The sequence below is a fragment of the Amblyomma mixtum genome, chromosome 8 (assembly GCF_055824585.1).
Source record: "Amblyomma mixtum isolate Tamu chromosome 8, ASM5582458v1, whole genome shotgun sequence".
NCBI lineage: Eukaryota > Metazoa > Arthropoda > Arachnida > Ixodida > Ixodidae > Amblyomma > Amblyomma mixtum.
Window position 1 is genome coordinate 77,574,613 of NC_143019.1, and position 23,502 is coordinate 77,598,114.

Sequence of the window (23,502 nt, forward strand, 5' to 3'; positions counted from 1 at the left end):
TCAATAAGACAAATTATCTCATTACATGCTGCTCTGTGCCTAACTCACAAATTGAAATAATACAGCTCACTAAAATTTGTAAAGGGCCATGACATGCGATGTACAGCAATCTGTTTTCTCAGCTATAATATTAGAGGGCCGAATCATGCCACCGTAACATCTACGTAACTAAACAAGCACAAAACCCTCTTAAGTCGCAGTTGTAATATTCAGTGTCATATCAGTCAGGCAAATGTTCCAGGGAGCATTTTATTTTCGTATTTGCAAGAAATAGGGCTACAGATTTATCCACTAATATCAAAGCGATGCGCAACATGTAGAAGGATATGAAGCATCTGTGTACATGAAAGTACTGGTATATGCACCGTGTTAATAGCGGCTTTTTCACCGCGAACGCAAAGACGCATGGAATATTTCTGTCAATAGAATCAAGACAAAGGGCATTCATTCGGCCACAACGCACATACCAAGAAAGTAACAGAATTCAATAAGTAACATGTGGTTCCCCAAAAACATGTTCTTTCTCAGGCGAACGGTATGACACTCCTTGATAAAGGCCTCCACGGCGTCGGAAAAGACGACGCGACGTCAGTAGCTGCGCAATTCCTGGTATTCACCATTACGTAGAATAATGTCCGCAAGCGTGAAATCAGCGATGGCATGTGCCGTTGCAGCTGCTAACGCTGCAGTTTCCGCATAGCGCGTGTGATGACCGATGACGACAGTCAGCCAGCGGTTGTGTGCGGAAGTGCTATGAAGAGGCCATAAAGGTCAGTTCTAACACAGTTGAATGGCCTGGCTTGACAGAGTAAAGGCCACAAAAGAGCAGGAAATCGCGATGGTGGGTTCTTGTGGCGATGATATTCGATACAAGAGCTGAACACTTAAGTAGTCATCAGTGAAGCAGACGCACTGGCGAACAAAATGGTAGATGCCCCGCCAGTAGTGACTAAAACGCAGGCAGGTAAAAATTTCCAGCAGTACGGCATGGTTGCGCCGCACGTCGTTGTGATAGCTGGTGTGAATGACTGAGCCGAGGAATTACGTATTTTTACCATCCGGCACGTTTTTACCATCCGACTATGGAGCAGCTGCTACAGAGCAGAATACAGACGAGTGGCTGATGACGAGGGGGCACAGGAATACGAGAGAGGGCTTCGGCATCTTTGTACTCACGACCGGAGTGGCAAATGACCCAAATGTCGTAGTCTTGTGAACGGAGAACCTAGCAAGCGAGAAGGCCGGATGAATCATTGAGGGAAGAGTTCCAGCAAAGAGCATGGTGGTCTGCGATAACATCGAATGGGCTCCCATAAAAATAAGGATGAAATTTTGTTCTCACCCATATAATCATGAAACATTCTTTCTGATTGGCTCAATAGTTAGAAAAAGATTTTCAGGAAAGAAAATGGCGCAGTAATTTTCTCACATCTTGGTGGACACTCGAAGAGTGCCCTAAGGGAAGGGATAAAGAGGCAGTGAAAGAAGATAGAAAGAAAGAGGTGACGTAGTTGCGGGCCACCGAAGATTTTAGACCACCTGGGGATATTTAACGTGCACTGACACCGCACAGCACACGGGCACCTTTTAGTTTCGGCTTACGTAAGCAACGGAGTACTCATTGACACCATGTTGGCGGTGAGGGAGAACTTCACCCAGACCAATGCCCCAGACGTCGGTGTGGAGTTTTGTAGGGGCGGCAAGGTCGAAATGTCGCAAGATCGAAGGGGATATGAGATAGATGGTCCTTCGTTGAAAAGCTTCGTCGCACGCAGAAAACAATGCTGCCATTTGTGGCTGCTGGCAGGAAGTTGTGTCAAGGGGGGAGGTAGTTGCCGTAAAGTTCTTGATGAGCAGGCGAAAGCAAAAGGATAGAAGAATAATAGGATGGAGTGCTTTCATAGATGTAGACTTTGTGAAATTTGTAACGCGCACGGAGCTTGGCACTGTCCAGGAGGACTCAGTCTCAGAACCCGACTTGTACTCAGACATTGAAGAACACTCTCCAGGTGATGATGATGGGGTGGAAATTCGTTCCGAGAAGATGACAACGTGTGCTATCATTTTTGTGGCAACAACAACAGCAACATCATCCAGGTAGCAGTGAAACGTCTGGCTTTTCAGCTCGCGAACGATGTTGTCCATCATTCGCTGAAAAGTGGCAGTACCGTTGCACAGAACTAAGGGCAATACATCAAATTTTTGTATCCCATGAGGCGTGATAAAAGTTATTATCCGGGTATCGGTAAGGTCATGAGAACCTGCCAGCATCCAGAGCGCAGTTCCAACAAAAAAAAATTACTCCGCTACCTGCAGGCAGTCGTGGGCGTCATCGATAGAAGGCGCACGGTAGACGTCCTTCCGGGTGATTTTGTGCAGCCGCCAGTAGTCTACTTAGAATAGAATGCGGCCGTCTTTCTTTGAACGAGCCACCATTCTTTATTACAGCAGTAATTTTTATGTGATTTGTGTCGTCCTCATCGACAATTTGGACGCTTCAGTTCCACTCACCAGTTGAGCCACTCGCATTTTTTTATAGATCACTATCCAGCCGGCCTTCCCGATCTACTTCAATTGACCTTGCGCCTAGCACGTGCAGTAGCATGGGTGAGGAGCCTGGAACTGTTTCAGCGTCTGTCTTGCAGTTGCCATTTCCTTCGAAGAGATGCAGGGCGCCTACCACGTGCAGATGAGGAAAGACGTAGCGGTAGGGTGTGCCATCTACTAAACCAATAGATGCGCCTTGTCATAGACATTTCGCTGGACAGAGTGACCTGGTTGTTCGAGCCGTACATTGTCGTCAACCATTTGAAATGAATCAATTTCAACCTCCGCGGCAGTGCGCAAGCGCATATTTTCATTACGCAACAATAGCGGGGGCAGGCATTGCAGCCATCGCAGAGCTTCACGATTTTCGCACCACGGAGCAAGCATTGTTCCCTTTCTCTTGCTGGACGTGTGTCGCGCGCTTATATCTTCTATATAGAAACAGTATCCTTTTTGAAACAAAGTGGGGGTCAATAAAACCACAATCAGGTGTATGTTTGTCATTTTTAATACTTTATTTAAAATCGCCAAGGGATGCATGGAACTCACTGTCTTTTTTTATTTATTTATTTATTTATTTCGTGTACCCTCAGGGCCAGAGGCATTATAGAGGGGAGTGGTTACAAAAATTTAAGAGAAAAAAAAATGTACAGTGCAGCAAACTAATTAGTAATACAAAAATGATTGCTCCTAGTTATACATTATTAGCTGTTGGGTTCTTGGTGTGCTGGTTAATAGTATATAATACACAAAATACACAAAATACAGCGCAGCAATACAGTGAAAAACAAACAAACAAAACGCTCGTACAAAAAACAACAACCCAAATCCCAATAAGTTCCATGGCTAGTATCCGACTGCAGCTACCCCTGACTGTAAGTGGGTTAGAATTTGCGATGCTTTTCCTGCACTGCATTTCGTGCGCACGTGCCAAAGGCTCTATTATGCTGAATAAAACAAACATGTAGCGTAAAATAGGATGAGGCTGTTTTTCTTCTGTGAATTTTCCAAACGACAGAAATATAAATGTTTTACTCGTTCTTAGTAGGCTCGTGTACTTGCTGATTGATTTCGGATGTAGCCAAGACGAGAGTGCTAGAACGGGCTCCTGCAGTGCTCATCATCTGATTCTCGGCATTTGAATTCTACATGCAGGAGTATGAAGTGTCTGGGTTCAAGTTAATGGCAGAGAAGAAGAAAGAGTTCGCCTACAAGTCGACCGGCATGGTCGTCCTTAATTTGCACGAAGACACGGATTTCACCAAGAAGCGAGAATTGCCAGTCACATTCAATTTCACCGACATCAAGAACTTGCGGAAGGAAAGGGACCTTGTTGGTGCGTACAGGTGTTCGTAAGGAAATATCTCAGAGCTTCGCAAAGTTTGAGATATGACCGAAGGTGGCGATTTAGAATGTGAAACCAAAACTAGAATACTAGCCTGTGTCACGTATCAACTGCCTTATACATTAACAAAAAAACCTAAAGCAACAATTTCTGAACATCAGAAACACTATGCACTTTATTAACGGGGTATTCAACCCGTTGCATCGAGCGGAACTCACTTTACCTAGGGGTCTTGAATTCGCAGGTAAACGCCCGCCTTTGCCTGTCTGTGACCAAAAGATCTGTTCGGAATAGGCGCAGTGTGGCGCGATATTAAGGTATCGTTGACAGGGGCATAATGTCATCCCAATCGGCACAGGTAACCTTCCCCGTATTGCAGATGGATGGTTTCACTCTTGGCAGTTGTGGGACCACCCTTTGCCAGTACGTTTCAATATTGGGATGACTATCTGTGATACTTGGGAGGTTACATGCTAAACCATTAACTGCACACAAACAGAGCTCAAAGACGGAATGTGGATATGCTATTGCTCAATCAATACATTAAGCCTTTGCATTGTGTTGGGTTTAGTGGCGCATAAGCATCTAAGGCTATCATGCGCCAAGCTCAGGTTGTAGGGAAATTGATTTCTGTAGAAATTTACTTAAAATCGGGCAAAATCGGTGGTGTAAAGAGCCTAAAATATTACTTGCTACAACACTGTAATGCTGGAATAAAAATTTTGGAGATGTTAGCATTAAAACCTTTAAAGAAGGTTGAGTAACCTCAGTGGCAATCCTTGGCTGGGCAAGGATCCCGAGGCTCCCAACCAATCATCTAGAAACCTCAGCATTCTTCTCGAGAATGAGAAGACGGCTGAGGTGTCTAAAAAGTGAAGCAAAGCTCTGGATCAGAATTTATAGTCTGTCGAGAAAACCTGCTTGTCCTAAAATGCTAAAAACACGCGATATGTCAACAATTGCACTGTCGCTTAAAACCAGTGCAGGCTGAAATGGAATGCGTTCATTGTAAAATTAGGTGAAGTACGTTTTTCTTATTTTTTCTATTTTCACGCATGAGAATAAAATGTGATTAATTGTAAGTTCGCCGCCGCGGTGGCTCAGCGTTTATGGTGCTCGGCTGCTGACCCGAAAGACGCGGGTTCGATCCCGGCCGCGGCGGCTAGAATTTCTTTGGAGGAGAAATTCTAGAGGCCCGTGTACTGTGCGATGTCAGTGCACGTTAAAGAACCCCAGGTGGTCGAAATTTCCGGAGCCCTCCACTACGGCGTCTCTAATAGCCTGAGTCGCTTTGGGTCGTTAAACCCCATAAACCAAACCAAACCTAATTGTAAGTTCGTCTCTGCATTTTTCGCACACTGGTTTTACTTGTTTTGCAAGCAGGAAGCTTTGTGTAATGTGTGTGCGTCCAATGCGCAGACGGCATAAAATTACCTCGATAAAACGTTCGTGGTGCCCGCAGGTCTTCCATTCACCTAGGACAGGTTTTACTAAATGTAGCTTGTTGTTATCTCCATTGTCCCATGAGGCCTGCCATTTCCCTCTAAGTTTGTTTTTTACTAGTTTCATGCAGTCTTTATAAGGTATATCTACTTGTTTTATTTGTACATTACGAGCACGTGCGGCACATGCGTCAGCGCACTCGTTCCCCTCCGATTCCCACATGACACATTAACCCTTTGCATCCCGACCACCATACTTGTGACTGAGATTTCAAGGATATTGCTTCTTATCAGCAAAAGAGGATCTATCAAGGATTATTCAAATATTGTTGCACAAAAATGGTCACATAGCGGACATTCAAATTTATTTCAGTACAAGTTTATAACAGCTGTAAAGAAATAGCGAAAATTATATATACGGGATATGTGTCGTTTATTATAGCTTAGATTCGGCGCAGTAACGTGCGTTAAACATATTATCAAGTAAGTCGAACCGGTGATATATAATCCCGAAGGAGCAACGTTTTTTAATTGTAGCTTGTGCGAGTGGCGCGAGACACCCCTGCAATTTCAACGCACTATGGGGCCACCATTTGCTGTGGCCCATTTTGTCAATATAAAATAGAATTCCCAGGCAAACCCACGCTTTATTCGCTCGTGATTGTCGTTATGAACGGGGACATTTAATTTACCCTCGATCTTCGCTGGAAGGACCTCAGAGTGTTTTCATGCTGAAGGCCCGTGAGCATCCTACTCCATACCATCTCAGAAATAAAATGGTTTGAATTCAAGACTTTAAATAGACTGATAATAGCACACGGCAAATTTTTCTGTTCATACTCCAACCTTTGTTATCCCAAACTGAGAACATCCAGTAATTATCCGAAAGGTTTATATTGGTATTTAATAAGTATGACCAATGCATCTCCTCATCAAAACTTAGTGCACTAACTTATATCCGACTGCATAGCCCCGGAAGAAGACTGGAATGATAGAATGCCCATACTAAATATTTTTGCATTGTCCATGCACGGTCATCACAATTGCTTCTGTCTGAAGTGATTTATCAAAACTTATTTTCTAACAGCGGTTAACTAGAGATGACCTCCGCGTAATGCTACTGTGCAGAGTACGTCTGTAGAAGCCTTGGTAATATATCGATGGAATTCTTTTTTTAAACTGCCAGTGACGTTTTCTTTTTTTTTCAGTGCATCAGTCTTCTGCACGCCTTAGATATTTTCATTACTTGTAGTATACTGATTACAACAATTACTGTTGTTTTGAAGCGAAAAGCTTCACTAGGCTCGTCAACACCGCGCTTCGCGTGGGCCACCCCTGGGCGCCACCGCAGCGCGCCCTTCCTCCTCCTCCCCGCCCCTCCCTTCTCCTCCTCGCCACCGGTTTACCGTTCGCCGCTGCCGCGTAAAGCCCCTTGATGTTTTTAGCCGTCCCAAGAGGCGAAAGGTTCTTTCGCAAGGCGTTGCGAGAACGCGCGAGCAGCGGCGGTGGCCATAAAAGAGGCCGCGCGCCGCGGCGCGCGCTCCATCGCCACTGCTCCTCCTCGGCACCGGTTTATCCCTTGCCGCTGCTGCGCGAACTCCGTCGCCGTCCCAAGAGAAGGCTCTCTCGCAAGGCGTTGCGAGAACGCACGCGTGAGCGGCGGCCGTAGAAGAGGCGCAGACATTCGCCGTGGAAGGAAGAAAAGAAGACCCAGAAGTGGTATCGAGGGAGTTGGCTCAAAATCTACACCGCTATCGTGGTGCTCCCAGTGCATTGTGCGCGAACTGCGACAGCCATGACGTCAAACAAAGCATAACTGCAGCTTTTCGGTTGTATATCCAGGCTTAACCACAGCTAAGCCACTGCCAATTTTTTTTTAAAGTCAGCTTCACAAAACAGCATGTTTTATTTAAAGGGAAAGTCTGCGGTCGGAGACGAGTGCCAAAATATGGGCATATTCCGGTATACCTCGTCTCATGGTGGAACTAAGGAGAGGAAGAGTGTTGGTTTGCAGAGAAATTTGCCTAATAAATTGGCAAACAAAACCCGGGTATGAGCGGATGGCGGTGACACGTTCTGTAGCTCGTCGCAGCAAACGAGCGTATTAATTGAGTGAACAAAGTGGATTTCTTGACACTGCCCCACCATTTACAAAAACTTAGGCTTGTTCTCTTCAACTAAGAAAATAAATTTTTGCTCTTGAATCAATTACACCTGCTTTTATTAGTTACCCATGCATAATGAAGTTTTAAAATTTTCTGAAGAAGAAAGAACACAACCAACGCGGGCGCGTTTGCTTCGTGTTAGTTTGCCTTCAAATTGTGAGGTCGTGGGTCGGATCCTGCCGGAGGAATGTGGTCGTTTTTTCTCAGATTTCTAATTAACTATCTTTAAATAATAACCCTATCAATTTTACATTGAAGAACACCCGAAATTAAAACAAAACGAAACTATAACTTTGGCCTGCTCGAAGAGATAGGCGTTAATTCATACAAGTTTTTATACTTCCTAAAATAGGTTGCAGTGGGGTTGTTTATTTATTTATGTTTTTGTTGTGCCCTAAGTTTCAGCAAACATTAGAGAGGGGTGAGCCAAAAAAGTGAAATGACACAAAATTCATCTAAAATAGAGCATATACAACATAAAAACAAGAACATTCGAAGCGCAATGAAAGCAAACTTACAAAATAATGCGTACAAACAATTATTGCCTCGAAAGTGTTGCATGATAGCCTGAAGAAAAATGATAATACAAAAATGCTGTGGATAACAAACAGTTATAACACATAAAATGTAAATCGTTGCGGTAAAGTTTGAAATCAAATATTCAATCACCGTTTTAAAACGATCATTGCCAGTCCTACTAGTGAGTGATGCGGGTAAATTATTCCAATATTTTTATTAGTTTTTGTAAGGAATGAAAGGGTTACTATATTGAATCTTTACTTTTTGGTAGCGGTTAACGGGAGATGAGAGATATAGCAGTTATTTATTAGAACATTCCTTGATTTTTAGCGTATTTGAGATGTGCTGTCGATGAGGTATTGAGTTTGCATATGATTACGGTTGACCGCCAAGCTTAGAGCATCCCATGTTCTCGTCTTCTCTCAGACTCCGAGACATTCGTTGAAATGCGAGCAACGTGAAAGACCACATGGCATTTACGCGATAGCGAATCCAGCTCATTCGGTCGAATAGCAATCGCAGTGACCTAGGATTTACATAAAGGACTCAGAAACGTAACGACAACATTCTCGGAGGTTTCAAATGAAAAAGAAGTCCTCCTGCATTGGAGTTCGAGCCCAGGCCGTATGCGTGCCAGGTGGGCACGTAATGCATATGGCACAAGTTTTTTTTTCCCAAACATGGTATTTCATACGGTCGCTGGTTTATGTGTGTTACAGGGCCATCAATGTGAAAGCGGTGTTTGGTTTGGTTTATGGGGTTTAACGTCAAAAAGCGACTAAGGCTATGAGAGACGCCGTAGTGGAGGGCTCCGGAAATTTCGACCACCTGGGGTTCTTTAACGTGCGCTGACATCGCACAGCACACGGGCCTCTAGAATTTCTCCTCCAAAGAAATTCAACCGCCGCTGCCCGGGATCGAACCCGCGTCTTTCGGGTCAGCAGCCGAGCACCATAACCACTGAGCCACCGCGGCAGCGAAAGCGGTGTGGTGTGTATGACAGCAAAGTGTGTTGGGGATTTGTAGTGATGTTACAGTAACTAAAAAAATAAAATTAATTAAGAATATGTTAATTAGGCATCAGAAACTGTGCGGAATGAAAAGGCGGTATTGTGCTGCTTCACTATACTGAAACAAATGTTGTATGTGTATATGAGAATGCAGTAGCATATACTTCATAAGGGTTAAATGTTGAGCTATAGTTGGTGTTGAGACTTCACAGGCATATTTTGGCGCAAAAGACGGGACGACAGAAAGACAAGACGAACACGGGCGCTAGTATGTCACTAGTAGCGGGCGCTAGTAGCATAGTATGTGGATTAGTGTAAACTTGACAGTGATTGGTCATGGGCAATCGATAATTTGATTGGTGATTAGTAACGCGACAGGCAATTGTGAGTCCAATCGATGAATGTGATCAGTAATGCCATTATAGATTGATACTCGGTGAGAACTGAGAAACAAAAGAGATATAGAGAGAAAAAAGTAGGAAAAGGCGCTCTTCCATCTACTCTTCAAGCGAAGCTTAAGCACGTCCCCCTCATTGTTATTTACACCACAGACAAAACCACTGAGCGGCCAATCGTTAGGAGCCTTACAGCTAATTGTTAGGCAGTGAAAAGGTTTATTTTTCCTGGTGATTTAGTTCTGTGAATGATGTGAGAAACATGCGCCTCGAGATGATTAAAAAGTTGTCAAAACATTTCAGAAACTCAGGGAAATACATTATGCGACATTTGCACTCCCCGGTTTCTGAAAGTGTAGTCACTACTTAAGCCCCGTTTTCTAAATATTTAGCCTCGCATCTTACTGCTCCCTACATCGCATTGAGATAGTGTTTAAATTCACTTACACCCGAGGGAGGGTGAGAAAATAGGGAATCTCTATTTCGGCAAGTCGTGCCTTTTCAGAGGGTTGGTGACTATGGCTTTGCTTATTGACACGCTGTTCAACGTTCTTTCCAAATGCGCTAGGAATTTCACCGGGACATTAATAGACGAGACAGGCAGGTTGTTACCGTGTTTGAGGGTTAGAACAGACGTAGTCCCGTCACATTTTCGTGTGCCGCCAAGGGTATTAGTCAGTGCAATATATCGTCCTTCCGCTTCGGAGTAAAAGCCTATTACTCTTTTGCGCAAACCGTCTAATTAATGACCAATTTAGGATTAGAACGAATGTTGATTGCAGGCTTTGTTAATAATGCAACACGATTCCTGCCCGTGTTGATTTTGCCAAGTGATTCATTCAAATTTTTTTCGACTGCCAAAACCATTCTGATCTCTAGGTTAGTCGACAAAATTTAGGCTGCAGTTTTTCAAACCACTGATATGTTCAGCGGAAAGTAATTAAGAAAAACTAAAATAGGGCACTGTATTGAACAGCGCGCGTTTAAAGGGGAATAACGTCTTTTTGATTTCTGCACCTAACTTTTTTTGGTTCTTGCTAAGGCCGTCGATGGAAAGCTACGTGGTTCGAACGCACGCCCTAGCGCCAAGGCCTTTCACGCATACGTGTGGAGAAAGCAAGCATTCCCGCAGAAAAAAACTCCGTTCTGACCCCAGAACGCCGAACCCCCGCCCTGATCCACTGGCGGCACACAACAAGATCAGTTATGCTACGTTTAACTGTAATCATCACTATCAGAAACATGTCACGCATGCGCTTTCATCTAGCGTAATATTATACCTGTAATTAGATCGCTCAGGAGGCAGACAAGGGAGGCTTCTCTTTGAAGGTGTTCAGAATCTAATAGGTAGAAATTACTTATGCGAAGTACAAGAAGTTACAGTCGGGCGTGCACGCACAACCGGACTGAAGCAGAGTGCGCAGAGAAATTTAACGCTTGCGTTAGACGTCTTGGATGAAAAATTGCAGAGGCCAATTACACGGCCTTTTTAGAAAACATAAAGGCTAAACTATCAGCACCTGGCAATTCCAGATTATGAAGGCTTTAAGAGCCTGAGAACGGGGGGGGGGGGGGTGCATTTTTCAACACTGATAACACCACCCAGAAGCGGCGGGAGAATGAAACATCCCTTATTAGGAAGATGGTACGATTAAGCGCACGTTCCCTTCTACAGTGGGCTCGTGGCTGAACATACTCGCTACCACTCACACACTGTGAGGTCGCTTAGAGTAGGGTAGTAAAGTCGGGTTATTCTTGGTGTCAACTACTCCAGCTCACCGGGTCACTGGAGGTGAACTGATGCTTAAAACTATATGATTCGTGCCAACGCTCGTATTGCGATAAGGCTGCGGCAGTGGCCGAATGGTGACTGGGATGCGAAGCTGCTCTTTTTTCGGTGGCGATGGTTCGAATTTCGCTCGAGGATTGATTTTTTTTTCTGCTGGACTGTTGTCATGACGATGCTCTAAACAGTTGCCTAACACTCTTTCCACTTAGAGGTATTGATCACTTTGCTCTCGCCCTAACATAAGCTCGCCGTCCCTGTTAGCTCAGTTGGCAGGACGACTGCTATGAAGCGGTGGTCCCAGTTTCGAGCCCTGGGCCAGGACGAAGTTTTTTCTAACTGCGAAGTGTCTGAGAAAGCTGTATAACTTTCCTGTTTACTGTATGGCCGTGTTTCGGTGGATGCCAATGAGTAATTACTCTATTATTACAAATCTACTCCACCTTGGGGGATCGTCTTAAACATTTGACTAATACAACGCTCTATTTTACTCCGCTCTGGCCGCTATGGGAGGAATTTCCGCTGACGTCTGTATTTTCTGGACAATGGCGTAAACAGCAGTTTCCTTTCCCTGGCTTGAATGGAGCTTTTTTTAGTAACACGCTCTCATTCCCGCGTCCGTATAAAAGATTAAAATCCAGCAATAAGAGTTCACATGGGCTTTGTCGAATGCCCGCTGGCGTGCGTAGCAGACTAGGGTTTGCGGAGCGTTGGGCCTTTCCTGCCGTACTCTAGTTTTGTTACAGGCTTATTCAGCGGCAGGGCCGCTATGGGCGCACTCGGTCACATGTGATGTGCCACCTCTGCTTGGCGGCTCGCGCTGGACCAGTTGTGGTTGCACGCGTCCTTGAAACTAGTGATGGTTACAGCAGAGATAAAACCTTGAAAAGAAACAAAAGCGTTTTTCTTTTCTTTGCAGATGTCATCGGTCTCGTTGAGGTTCCGCAGACGCCTACGACAACAGAGTTCGAGCTTGTGGACGACAGCGGCGCGAGAGCAGTTTTTGAGCTTTCGATGCACGAGGTACTGGTAGCCGGCGCAGCCGGATGAATGATTAGCTTTCTATTTACTCAGGTGGAATGCGGTTATATAAACACAACGATTTGGTTTTTGCGGCTTTTAGATTACACCTTTGTCCCATGCGGTAGCGTCTTTCTGCCTGGCGTGCACAAATTGTAATATGGCACCCATCTAAGCACCGAGATACTCCTAGCGACGCAAGCGGCGACGTCCATCACTAGCTCTTACTGAAAGTGCTAAGGATAATCCCATAAGCCTAGCCAAGACTGTTAAAAGCTATTGTTTACTCAAAGCATCTTTCCCACCCAGACTTTTGTGGAATGTGATAGGAAGGCGCATTCTGCTAGCTTTAAGCGTATTTGCATCACGAGCATCACTCCGCCTGTGTGAACCGCATGTAATGTTCGATAATGGAAACATTATCTATGTTTATTTATGTTTATTGGGTTTAACGTGCCAAAGCGACTTAGGCTATGAGGGATGCCGTAGTGAAGGGCTCCGGAAATTTCGATCACCTAGGGTTCTGTAACGTACACTGACATCGCACAGTACACAGCTCTCTAGAATTTCGCCTCCATCGAAATTCGAAAGCCGCGGCCGGGATCGAGCCCGCGTCTTCCGGGTCAGCAGCCGAGTGCCATAACCACTTAGCCACCGCGGCGGCTCAAGAGTATCTATGTACGGTGTGTCTTCGCACCACCTGGTATTGTTGACCACTGCTTCGTCTTGGCCTATTAGTAAAGCGAAAGAATCGTAACCCGTGCCGCTTCTCAAGTCACGCAGTCTGCGGTTGAGCGTGCCTTATCCCTCACCTTGAACATGATGCGAGTAATGTTGTTCACTGGCACGCCCCTATCCGTGATTTGCGGTAGTAGATTTCGGAATTTATATTCACTGCTGAAAAGCTTTCAGCACGAATTGTGACTGAAGATTTTAACGGTGGAATTTTAACAGCCAGACCTGCAGGAGAGAGGAAATTCCGCCTTTATGATAACTGTCGACGATGATGATTCTGAAAGCAATGACTCTCGATCAGTACGGCTGTATGTGCACTCTCCCGCAGAAGGCAGTAAATGTTCAAGGTAAGTTAAGCTATAAACTCTTTATGACACCATGGTTTTCAAAAAAAGAACAGTTGCATTCGTCTGCAATGAATTTATTCGGAGGTGCCATATTCCGTTGTCCCTGCTTTTTCCATACTTAGGGGTAAGTGGTGTTTCTTCATTCTGTTTTTGCCCACACAAGAGAAGCCTTTACGACATACGCCAATCACCACAGTATAGCGTTGCGTGCCGATGTCCTCCCATCCTTCTGATTTTAATTCGGAGCAATGCGATGTCCCACCAGTGTATCGTGGCCAGGAATGGACAGTGTAAAGGGCAAGAATTGAGTTTCTGTACCCCAACTACATCGCTAACAAAGCACCCACAAAGCGCGTTCATTTTAAACAGCAACAAGTGCGAAATTGGTCCTGTCGGCTCCAACTCACATCTTGAAAGTTGTCGGGAGTATTTTTTCATGAGCCCGAGAAGAGTGTGCAAACTCAGCCTTCGGGCTCAGTAATGTTACGTAAGCTTATTGACTGCAAGTTTTCATTCTACCTGAAACGAGGGAGTAAAGCTCTACACAAACTCAGTGATTTCAAGTGTGCAAAGGCGGCGTCCCATATGGCAGTGCGCTGCGCCTTTCATCGAGGCGCGACACCACCAATTGAGAGCAGATCGCCATTTGTCCTCTGCGCACGTGCTAAGCACATGTCTTGACGACAGAGTTTAGATGCATCTCACCAAGCTGATTTAGATGAGCCGACCTACCCCCTGTTCCTTTGGCTCGGCACCACTAGCGCTAAGCCTTACTCGCAGGATCCAATACATGTACATTTTCTCTGGAGATAATGTTGTTGCTTAAAAACAATAAAAGTGACCTTGAGATGCTGCTCCAATACCTTCAAAAAGTTTCCCAAAGATGTACCGGCGACATTCTGGAAGCCTGTTTTTCCTGTAATTTCTTCATTTCTTCTGTACCGATCCCGGCAGAGCAGCATTCGGCACCTGTACCGATCCCGGCAGAGCAGCATTCGGCACCTGTACCGATCCCGGCAGAGCAGCATTCGGCACGGAATAAAACAAATCTTCTATGTCCACCGAAAAATCAAATCTTATTTCTTGATGTGTTTTTAAGAATTCAGGACATGGGTCTGGGATTGGGTGATCGTCACCTTCTCCTTTTATGGCGTCGCAGTAAACATCTTCAACGCTCCTTTCGCTCCCAACGCCACAGTGGCTAACTTTCCTTCCCGATCACTGCTCTGTGGGTCGAGATCGTCGCCCACTGAGCCTCCCTCGAGCACTCTCGTTGGAGTGCTCTTTGTAATGGCCTTCGCTCTGCATTGCACTCGCGATCCGCATGATCTCTTTTTAGATCCCTCCTTGGCGCTAAGCCTGCCCTTGCTCCCACTCTAGCTAAAGCCCTCACTCAGGAGACTCCCGCCGATTCTTTTGATCAGCTCGCCTCTCGCTACCACCCGCCCCCTCTGGCACCCTCCTACCCGAGGGTGCCAGAGGGCTCCTGGTGAAGATGCCACTGGTGAAGATGCCATTACATACACCACACTTCGTAGCCTTCCTGACTGCACCAAAGAATTCCTCCTTCAAGCCTACCGTGAGGCCTGGGACAGCGGCTGCCTGCCGAGCTTCTGGGCCTCCTCCCTCATTTTTATGATTCCAAATACGGGCAAACCCTCCTCTTTCGTTAACCTCCGCCCAATCTCCTTGGCGTCGTGCGTTGGTAAGACCCTTGAGCGAAAGCCCTGACTCGCCTCTCTAATTTTCTCGAGGCGAGAGTTTTTTCCCTCTTCTCTCATCGGCTTCCGACGCCGCTTCTATACACAGGACATGTGTTTGATTCTCCAACACACCTTCCTGTCTCCTACCCCACTCAAATTCACGCACTTGTGATCGTCGATGTTTGCAGGGGCCTTCGTTGGTGTTAGCCATGACCACATCCTTTCACACCTCGTCTTCTTGGACTGCTTCCGCATGTACTCTTATATCCACTCATTCCTCTCTTTCTCTTTTGGGCTCGCTTTCGAGCACACAACCATCTGCCCGACCCACACCACCTCACCCGTGGCACTCCTCAAGGTGCTGTTCTCTCTCCTACCCTTTTCAATCTCGCTATGGTCCCTTTCGCCTCCCAGATAGTTAAATTCCCGACCTGCATCATATATTTAACGCCGATGAAATCACTCTCTGGTGTTCGTCTGGCTCTCCCGGTCAAGTACAGGACACTCTGCAACGTGGCCTAGACCTCATCGACTCCTTCCTCACCACCGCTGGCCTCCTGCTCCTGATAAATCGGAATTTCTTCCTTGTCAATCCTAATACCTGCGCTCCCACAACTGTTTCGTTCTATGCACCTATCTGGCTCTCCCTTCCCTATCGTCACGCAGTGCAAAGCTCTTGGCTTACCTTTGCATGCGGTCAAGAATGTGCAAGCCCTCCACCACGCTGTCACCACCTGCCACTCGGTAAACCACCACCTGCGGCGCGTAGTCACTCGGTGCTCAGCTCTCCACGAGGCTCATGCCTGCTGATTTGCCCACGCGTGGGCCATCAACAAGTTCTTGTACTTTGCACGCTACGCTTCCTTCATTCAGACTCAACTTATCGCTCTCAAGACTGCCCTTGTGGGCCTCTACAAGGCAGCTCTCAAACTCCATATCACTACCTCTATCGCTAAGCTCATCGCCGCAGACCTCTTTCATCCTTTCCGTTCTCTTCTCACTCTCCATCGTGACTCACAGCTTGCCCGGCTTTCCCTTACCCGTCAGGGCCAGTGGTTATTGACTCAAGCGGGTATCTCGCCCATTCCAATCTCCCCGTTTGCCTCTCCTATTTGCCCCCCGGCTCCCAATATTCGTATCCTCCCCCTCTCGACCAACATGTCCCCCGACCTGCACGTCGGCCGTCGTCATGCGGCTGCGCAGCACCATTCCCATCTCTTTGATACCCAGGGTGTAGCCTACATGGATGCCTCCTTTGTGGCTTCTCGAGGTTCCTGCGGCTACGCCCTGTACCATCCACACCTCCCCGCTCCTGAAACCAACACCAGCGAGCTGTATCTACGCCCTCCGGACGAATTTGTCCCTCTGGGTCCTCGCCATTGCGAATGCCCTCCTGTCATTTGCCCTCCTTCCCTCTCTCCAAAAGTACGCAGTCTATTCAGACTCACAAGCCGCTATACACTTAATGCAGAACCGCTCCTCAGCCCCTTGTTTCCAACAGGAGGTCGAACGAGCGGTCTCCGCACTGCAGCCTTCCACCGCTTTCCTCCGCTGGGTCCCTGGGCATTCGGGGATTGACGGCAATGAGCTGGCCTATCAGCTCCCCGCGACACCTTTTTCAGGGCACCGTTAATCCCCCGGCCCAAGCCCTCGCAGGACGGTGGGAGACTCACCCTTCGCCGCACCATAAAAGAAGTCTGCCTCGAGCTCCGCCTCGACAAACGCCTTTACCTTCCCCTTCATCCAGCCCTCACGGTGCCGGAGGCTCGCCTTCTTCGGCCCTTCCTACTGAATGCAGTGATTACCCCGTCCGACCTCTGTCTCTCTCGCTATTGATTGGACCCTTCCTATCACAACTGCCCCTGTATATATGCGGACATGACCCTTGGCCTCTTCTATTGCCCGGCTGCTCAATAGTCGGGTTCCTACCTCCCGCCTTCTCTATCAATCATCACCTGCTTCGACTGGCTTGGCGCTGAAGGGGAGGAAGAACTGCGACTTCTGGTCGCCCAGGCCGTCGACATGCTCGACCTGTAAATCATGGTCGAATAAAGGTCTTCTCCTTCTTCTTCTTCTTCTACTACTACTACTACTACTATACTACTACTACTACTACTACTACTACTACTACTACTACTACTAGAGCATCATTTGCAACAAACGGCTAATATATATGATGTCATTATGCTGCACAGAAAAGATATATGTATTAGGTCCTGTGTCGCACCTATTTTATTGCCACCGCGGTGGCTCAGTGGTTATGGCGCTCGGCGGCTGACCCGAAAGACGCGGTTTCGATCCCGGCCGCGGTGGTTGAATTTCTTTGGAGGAGAAATTCTAGAGGCCCGTGTACTGTGCGATGTCAGTGCACGTTAAAGAACCCCACTTGGTCGAAATTTCGGGAACCCTCCACTACGGTGCCTCTCATAGCCTGAGTCGCTTTGGGACTTTAAACCCTATAAAACCAACCTAACCAAGCACCTATTTTATTGGAAATTTTTTAGAGCTTCCAACAGGAAAGAAGCCCCGATCTTTTTAGATTGACCTCGTTTTAAAATTTTTGCACTTTCCTCAATGCCCAATCGCTCGCTAGTGTTGCCTTGGTCGATCTCGCCGCAAGAGACCCCCTCGACGATAGCACAGCCGGCCTTAACATGAGTGCCATTAGGCCTATTCCCATCGTCACTGTGTCTTCTCTCGATAATCTTCACCGATCTGTGGACGCCGTCCTGCCGCCTACACAACGAGCCCAACTTGTCGCCGTCCTACACCGTTTTGAAGCATAGTTTGCTACTAGCAAACTTCCTTATGTCGCGCAGCCACCATTACCCCCTGAGTTGACACTGGCATCCATGGCCCTTTGCACCAAAGTCCGCATCATTGACTAACAGGTCACCGACATGCTTAACCGCCACGTGATCCAGCCGTGGCATAGCCCGTGGGCATCTCTGATGGGGATGGTCACGAAAAAAGACGGTTCCATCGGGTTCTGCGTAGACTACCGCCATTTGAACAAGATTACACGCAATGACGTTTACCCTCTCTCTCGTATCAACGACGCCTTCGACTCCCTGCATGACACTGAGTTCTTTTCTTCATTGGATGTGCGCTCCGTTTACTGGCAGGTGCTGGCGGCAAAGGCCGATATCCCAAAAACCACATTATTCACACCCGACGGTCTCTGAGAATTTACTGTCATGCCCTTCGGCGTCTGGAATGCACCTGCCCCATTTAAGCACGTGATGGGCAACCTACTCAGAGGGCTCAAATGGCACACATGCCTTTTTTTACCTCGACGACGTTTTCATCTTTTTCCCGGATTTTTCGTCTCACTTCAAGCGCATTGAGAGTCCTTCGATGCCTGGCCAACGCTGGCCTCCAATTCAATTTTAAAAACTGCCCATTTGGAGCTCGCCACCTCACTAATCTCTGACATGTCTTGGCAAAGGATGGCATTCTCCCGGACACGGCAAAGTGTGAAGCTCTGGCAGAATTTCCAAAGCTTTCTTGCGTGAATGCACACCGCAGCTTCGTTGGCCTCTGCTCCTACTTCCCCCGCTTCGTCCGCAATTTCGCCACTATCATCGACCCCCTGACTAAGCTCCTCACCAGCCACGACCTTTCGGCCGGGTCGCCAGTCTGTGATGGACCCTTTACGACACTCCGTTGCCTTTTGACGACTGCGCTAGTCCTGCGTCATTCCGACCCTCGTTCTTCTACGGAAATACATACCGCTGCCAGCAGCGTCAGCTTCGGGGCAGTACTCGTTTAGCACAAGTCTGACTTTGAAGAATACTTGTCTCTTATTACGGCAGCCAGACAATGAAAAAGGCTGGAGATAACTATTTCGCAACCGAGAAGGACTGTTAGGCATCCTTTGGACAAACGTCAAATTTCATCCGTGCTTGTACGGGAGCCATTTTGACGTTGACGCATAGCAGCACGCTGGCTGTCCTCTTTAAAAGATCCCTCCGGTCGACTGGCGCGTTGGGCTTAGCGACTCCAAGAGTACGTGGTTAACATTTTCTATCGTTTCGACCGTAAACACGCAGATGCTGGTGCCCTCTCACGTTCCCCTCTACAGTCTGAAACACTGCCTTGTATATCTGCCCTGCATTCTTTCTCGTTTGATTCCGCTGATGAAAGATAGATGCAAGTCCGGCTAGTGGATGCTTTTGGTTCACTGACTTCGACATATTAGTAGCGCTACAAAACACACAAAAGGCAGCGACCAAAAACACACAGGACAGAGACTAGATCATTACCATTTATTGCACACTCAGGTGAAGTAATCACTATGCACATCTGCGCATGCTCGACACACATGGATATTCTTTGGTTAACGCAATTGCATTTATCGCCGAAAAAGAGTATAAAAGAGAAAAATTCGCAATAGGTTAAATCACGTGTTTTTTGCCAAGTTTGCAATTTGTTCACTCATGACGGCTATTGAAGGGGTGCTCACGGATTTCTCTGCGGCTTTAGGAATAAAGAAAACACCTAATATTTCCCTATCCACCTTCTTATCGAACCACTAAAGCATGCGAGTGATGCGAAAACGAGAGGTGCACTCGTTCGCCTTAATTTCGCCATCTTTCTTTATTTTGCACTTGCAACATTGGGCCACAAAGTGGCCACCTCTTATCAGAGCTGCGACTGTTATTCGGTGTTTCCTCAATCTTTCTTTGAGGCACTGGCCCGTCTGGCCTATATAGCACTTGCCACAAGACAGTGGTATAAGGTAGACCACTTCAATGATGCAGTTTACAAGCCGCGTGGCGTGCTCGGTTCCACGGGCTATGTCTTCCTTTGTGCTTTTCACTATGCGGCACACCCTGGACATTTTCAGCGACGCCGAAAAAATGGATCCTAGGCCGCACTTTCCAGCCACATTTTTCAGGCGATGGGACAGTTTGTGTATGTAGGGCACAGACACAGGACGCCCCTGGGGACCATACTGCTGAGGCATGCTGACTTACGCCTATGCCTTACCGTTTCTCGTGTTTTTAAAGAATGTGCAAAGGGACTGAAATTTACTTGTGGGAACCGGTCCAGGGTTTCCTTCAGTACGCTGGTCTAAACATCAGCTTTTGGGGACATTCGGAGTGTTGGACATATTGTTCTCGGTCACAAAGGCAATTCTAAGTCATAATTCGGCGGCCCATTGAAAAATTGTTAAGAGGGAAAAAGCCTTGAACTGGTCAAGAGCCGCCCTTCAGAATTCATGCGAACACAAGGTGAACTTCTGTGTTCATCGACAGGCTCTCCGCCTGAGCAGCGCTGTCTTCCGAGACAGAACTCTCACGTCTGTTGCTGAGAGCCTTGTCAAAGAGGTAAGGCATGGACATGGGCGTCCTAGGCAGTGATGGTCCCCAGGGACGTCCTGTGTCTGCACCCTACATGCACTTTTCCCATGGCTTGAAAAAGGTGGCGGGAAAGTGCGGCGTACCCGTCGTTTCTTCGGCGCTACTGAAAATGTCCAGGATGGGCCGCATGGTGAACAGCACAAAGGAAGACATAACCTGTGGACCTAATCAAGACACGCGGTGTGTACAATCACATGTAAATCATAAAAATATACAATCATATACACTATATACAATCATATAAAGTACAGTGATTGACAAGTACTACATTCATATGTCAAAGAGAAGTAGCGCAAGGTAGTTGCATTCTAACCGAAATAAAACAAAAAAGGCATGGACACGGCTGCTAATATATGATGGTAAGGCAACCAAAGGTTTTTTGATGAAAAGTAATGGATGCCAAATTAAAGCTAGCGATGGCCGGGGGCGCAAATGTCCAGGGGGGTGCATAAGACCAGAATGCTTGCAGGGATACGTTTGCTTCAGCTGGCTCAAAATAGGATTCATCACAGGCCTACGGGAGAGGCGTTTTTCCTGCGAATGGACTGCAGCGCTACTTCTGATGATGAAGGCAAATTTCTTGTATAAATTCCTCGTCACCACAGACTTCACAACGCTGCTTTCAAATTTCAGGCACGTCACTTCATCGGCGATAAGAGGCCCGTTCTAGCACTGCTGTACGCCTGCACTGACGGAGACACTGGTGTGTATTTTAGATTATTTTTTATTTCTTCCGTGGATCACTCAGGATAAATAATATCCTCCCGACGAAGAGTGACTACTCGCTGCGAGTTCCTAAAACAGAGAGGACGCACTGCCGTAGCTCGTGGCTTTTTAACCTCACACCCGGAAATTTTACAGCATAACTAAAATAGCACATACTTAAGTGCTGTAGCTTTCGGAAATGTTCACATACAGCAGAGCGAAGGAGTGCGAAGCACTGCCAAAGGCACAGCGTCGCAAAAAGAAACCACATATGAAACGCCACCAGAATTAGCGGTGAGTGGGAAAGATGTAGCAAGGATAGCGAGTGCATGCCCATTTACACGCGGCCAAGGAGTAACAGGTATCGCTGATCCGCTCTTTACGCAGCGTAGCGAGAACGCTGGCCAATATTCGTCGTTCCAAACTGCGTTTCTTCATTTCCTCCGACTGTTATTGATACAACATTGACATACAACGGGAGGGTATGCAAGCGCCTGGCGATGGTTTCGAATATAAGTAAAGATAAACTGTCGGATAAGATGGGATTTCTAATTTATTCTTGAGGCGCTAGTCTGGAAAGCTTTCTGGATTTCGTCCTATATTTCTAACTTGTCACTCAGATCATGGCAGATATCAGGTCACCGGTGAAAAGCACGTTGCGTACCCGTGCATAAAAGCGGGAGTCGCCTATGAGTTACTATCGCCCAGCTTCTATAACCTGTCAGTTGTAAGTTGTTAGAGCGTGTTATATCACCTTACCTCCAGAAATCTTTGGTTGAACATAAAGCACCATCGGTCTACGATCATGGTTCTAGAAAAGTTCTTTGCTCTGACTTAGTGTAAAAAGTTTATGAATGCTAAGTAGTACTGACCTGTCTGGCCAGCTGGATGTTTTGTTTCGGGGTCCTTCTAACCCCTTTCAAAAGGGTATGTCGTGCTAAATTATTGCTCAAGTTGCAGTGCTTTGCTCTTCCCTAAGACATGAAAGGGCGTTGGTTTCTCCATATCTTAAAGATGGACAACTTGTTCAGAGTTAAATTCATATAGCATGATTTCTGTTACTTCTGCACTTCCGCAGGCAAGTATGCTGTGGCCTTTGTTATTTTTGATTGATATAAGTGATTGAAAAGGTATATTACGTGTTGATATTTCAATGCAAATATTGGAAGGTAATCCTGCAGTTTTGTGAAAGGTCTCAGGCACGGAGGACCATCCTCATCAAGAGGTAGTTCTTCAGGAAATTGATAGCTGCTGTAAACAACGGGGCACAGAACTAAACACGAAAAAAGCATTCCTCTACACATCACAAGGGAGAAAGGTCCGAACAATTTTTCTAGTTTCCTTGACAGCAGTGTGAGTTCAGAAGTTGATAACTATAAGTACCAAAGTTTTACCTAACGAATAACCTGTCGTCATCCACCCACATTTCAGATATTTGTGCTCCTATTATTCAGAATTCTTGCGTGCTGAATAGAAGTCTTAAAATGCTCCTGTAAGTAGTAAGCATTTAGCATATAATTCATGTTTAAGCTTCCAGTTGGAATGTGTGTCGCAGTTGTGGGATTGTTGCACCAAGAAGGGCTTGGAAAAACTCGAACAGGTTTAGAGAAAGGCGCTGGGGTTTACTCATGAAAAATGTTGAAGAATAGATTCATTGCTGTTGCAAGAACATCAGATTTCGACGTTATAAGTACGAAGGACAATCAGACGACTTCTGCTCATTCATAATTTTTTTTTTCAGGAAAAATATTAAAAACCCCCAAACGACATTTTCCAAGCTGCTACTAATCAAGCAAGGCATGCTACACAACACACACCGGCTCCGAGTTTTTCGAAAACAAACTCCTGTAAAAACAGCTTTTAAACGGTAGCGTAACAGCTCGCTCGGTGAAAAAGCTTTCGGCGCAGTAGTAGTCGGCACCGTGGGTATCGGTGCCTATAATCGGTGACTATAAAAAAAATCGTACCAGGCTAATTTGTGGTTCTAGTCATTGATGATTGAGTGTTGGGTGGTAGGGGCTGACGAGTTAATGAAGTCATTGTAACTGATTAATCAAAGAAATGAAAAATTGTAAAAAGGGGTTTCAAACGTGTCAAAATTCTCAGAATGAAAAACCAATGATTGGTGATGCTAATTAAGAGAATTTATAGGGTGTAAGTGATCAATTATAATTCAAATAATTAAAAATGAAAACTGCTTTCAAACGTGTCAAACTGATCAGAATGGAAAGCCTAACCCACTGCGCCATCGCCTCATGCACTTAAGGCGGAGCTTAATTGCCGCCTCCAATTTTGTTTTCCTAAAACAGTGAAAGAATGGAGTGATATACAAGCGATTGTTTTTGAATCGAAGGAGTTAATACACAACTGTTCTTTTTTTTTTAAGTAAAGGTGGTTTGATTTTTATTTTTCTGTGT

At 46.3% G+C, this 23,502-nt stretch overlaps 1 protein-coding gene across 2 annotated transcripts in view; it reads left to right on the forward strand.

The window, feature by feature from the left end:
- Window positions 1-23,502, forward strand: part of LOC149333097 (uncharacterized) — a 104,997-nt gene that overhangs the window by 75,675 nt on the left and 5,820 nt on the right. For both annotated transcript variants that reach the window (XM_089558557.1, XM_089558558.1), the window contains exons 4-6: window positions 3,703-3,883; window positions 12,129-12,232; window positions 21,014-21,083. In XM_089558557.1, the coding sequence (XP_089414683.1) occupies window positions 3,703-3,883; window positions 12,129-12,232; window positions 21,014-21,083 (355 nt within the window). The remainder of the gene's footprint in view (window positions 1-3,702; window positions 3,884-12,128; window positions 12,233-21,013; window positions 21,084-23,502) is intronic.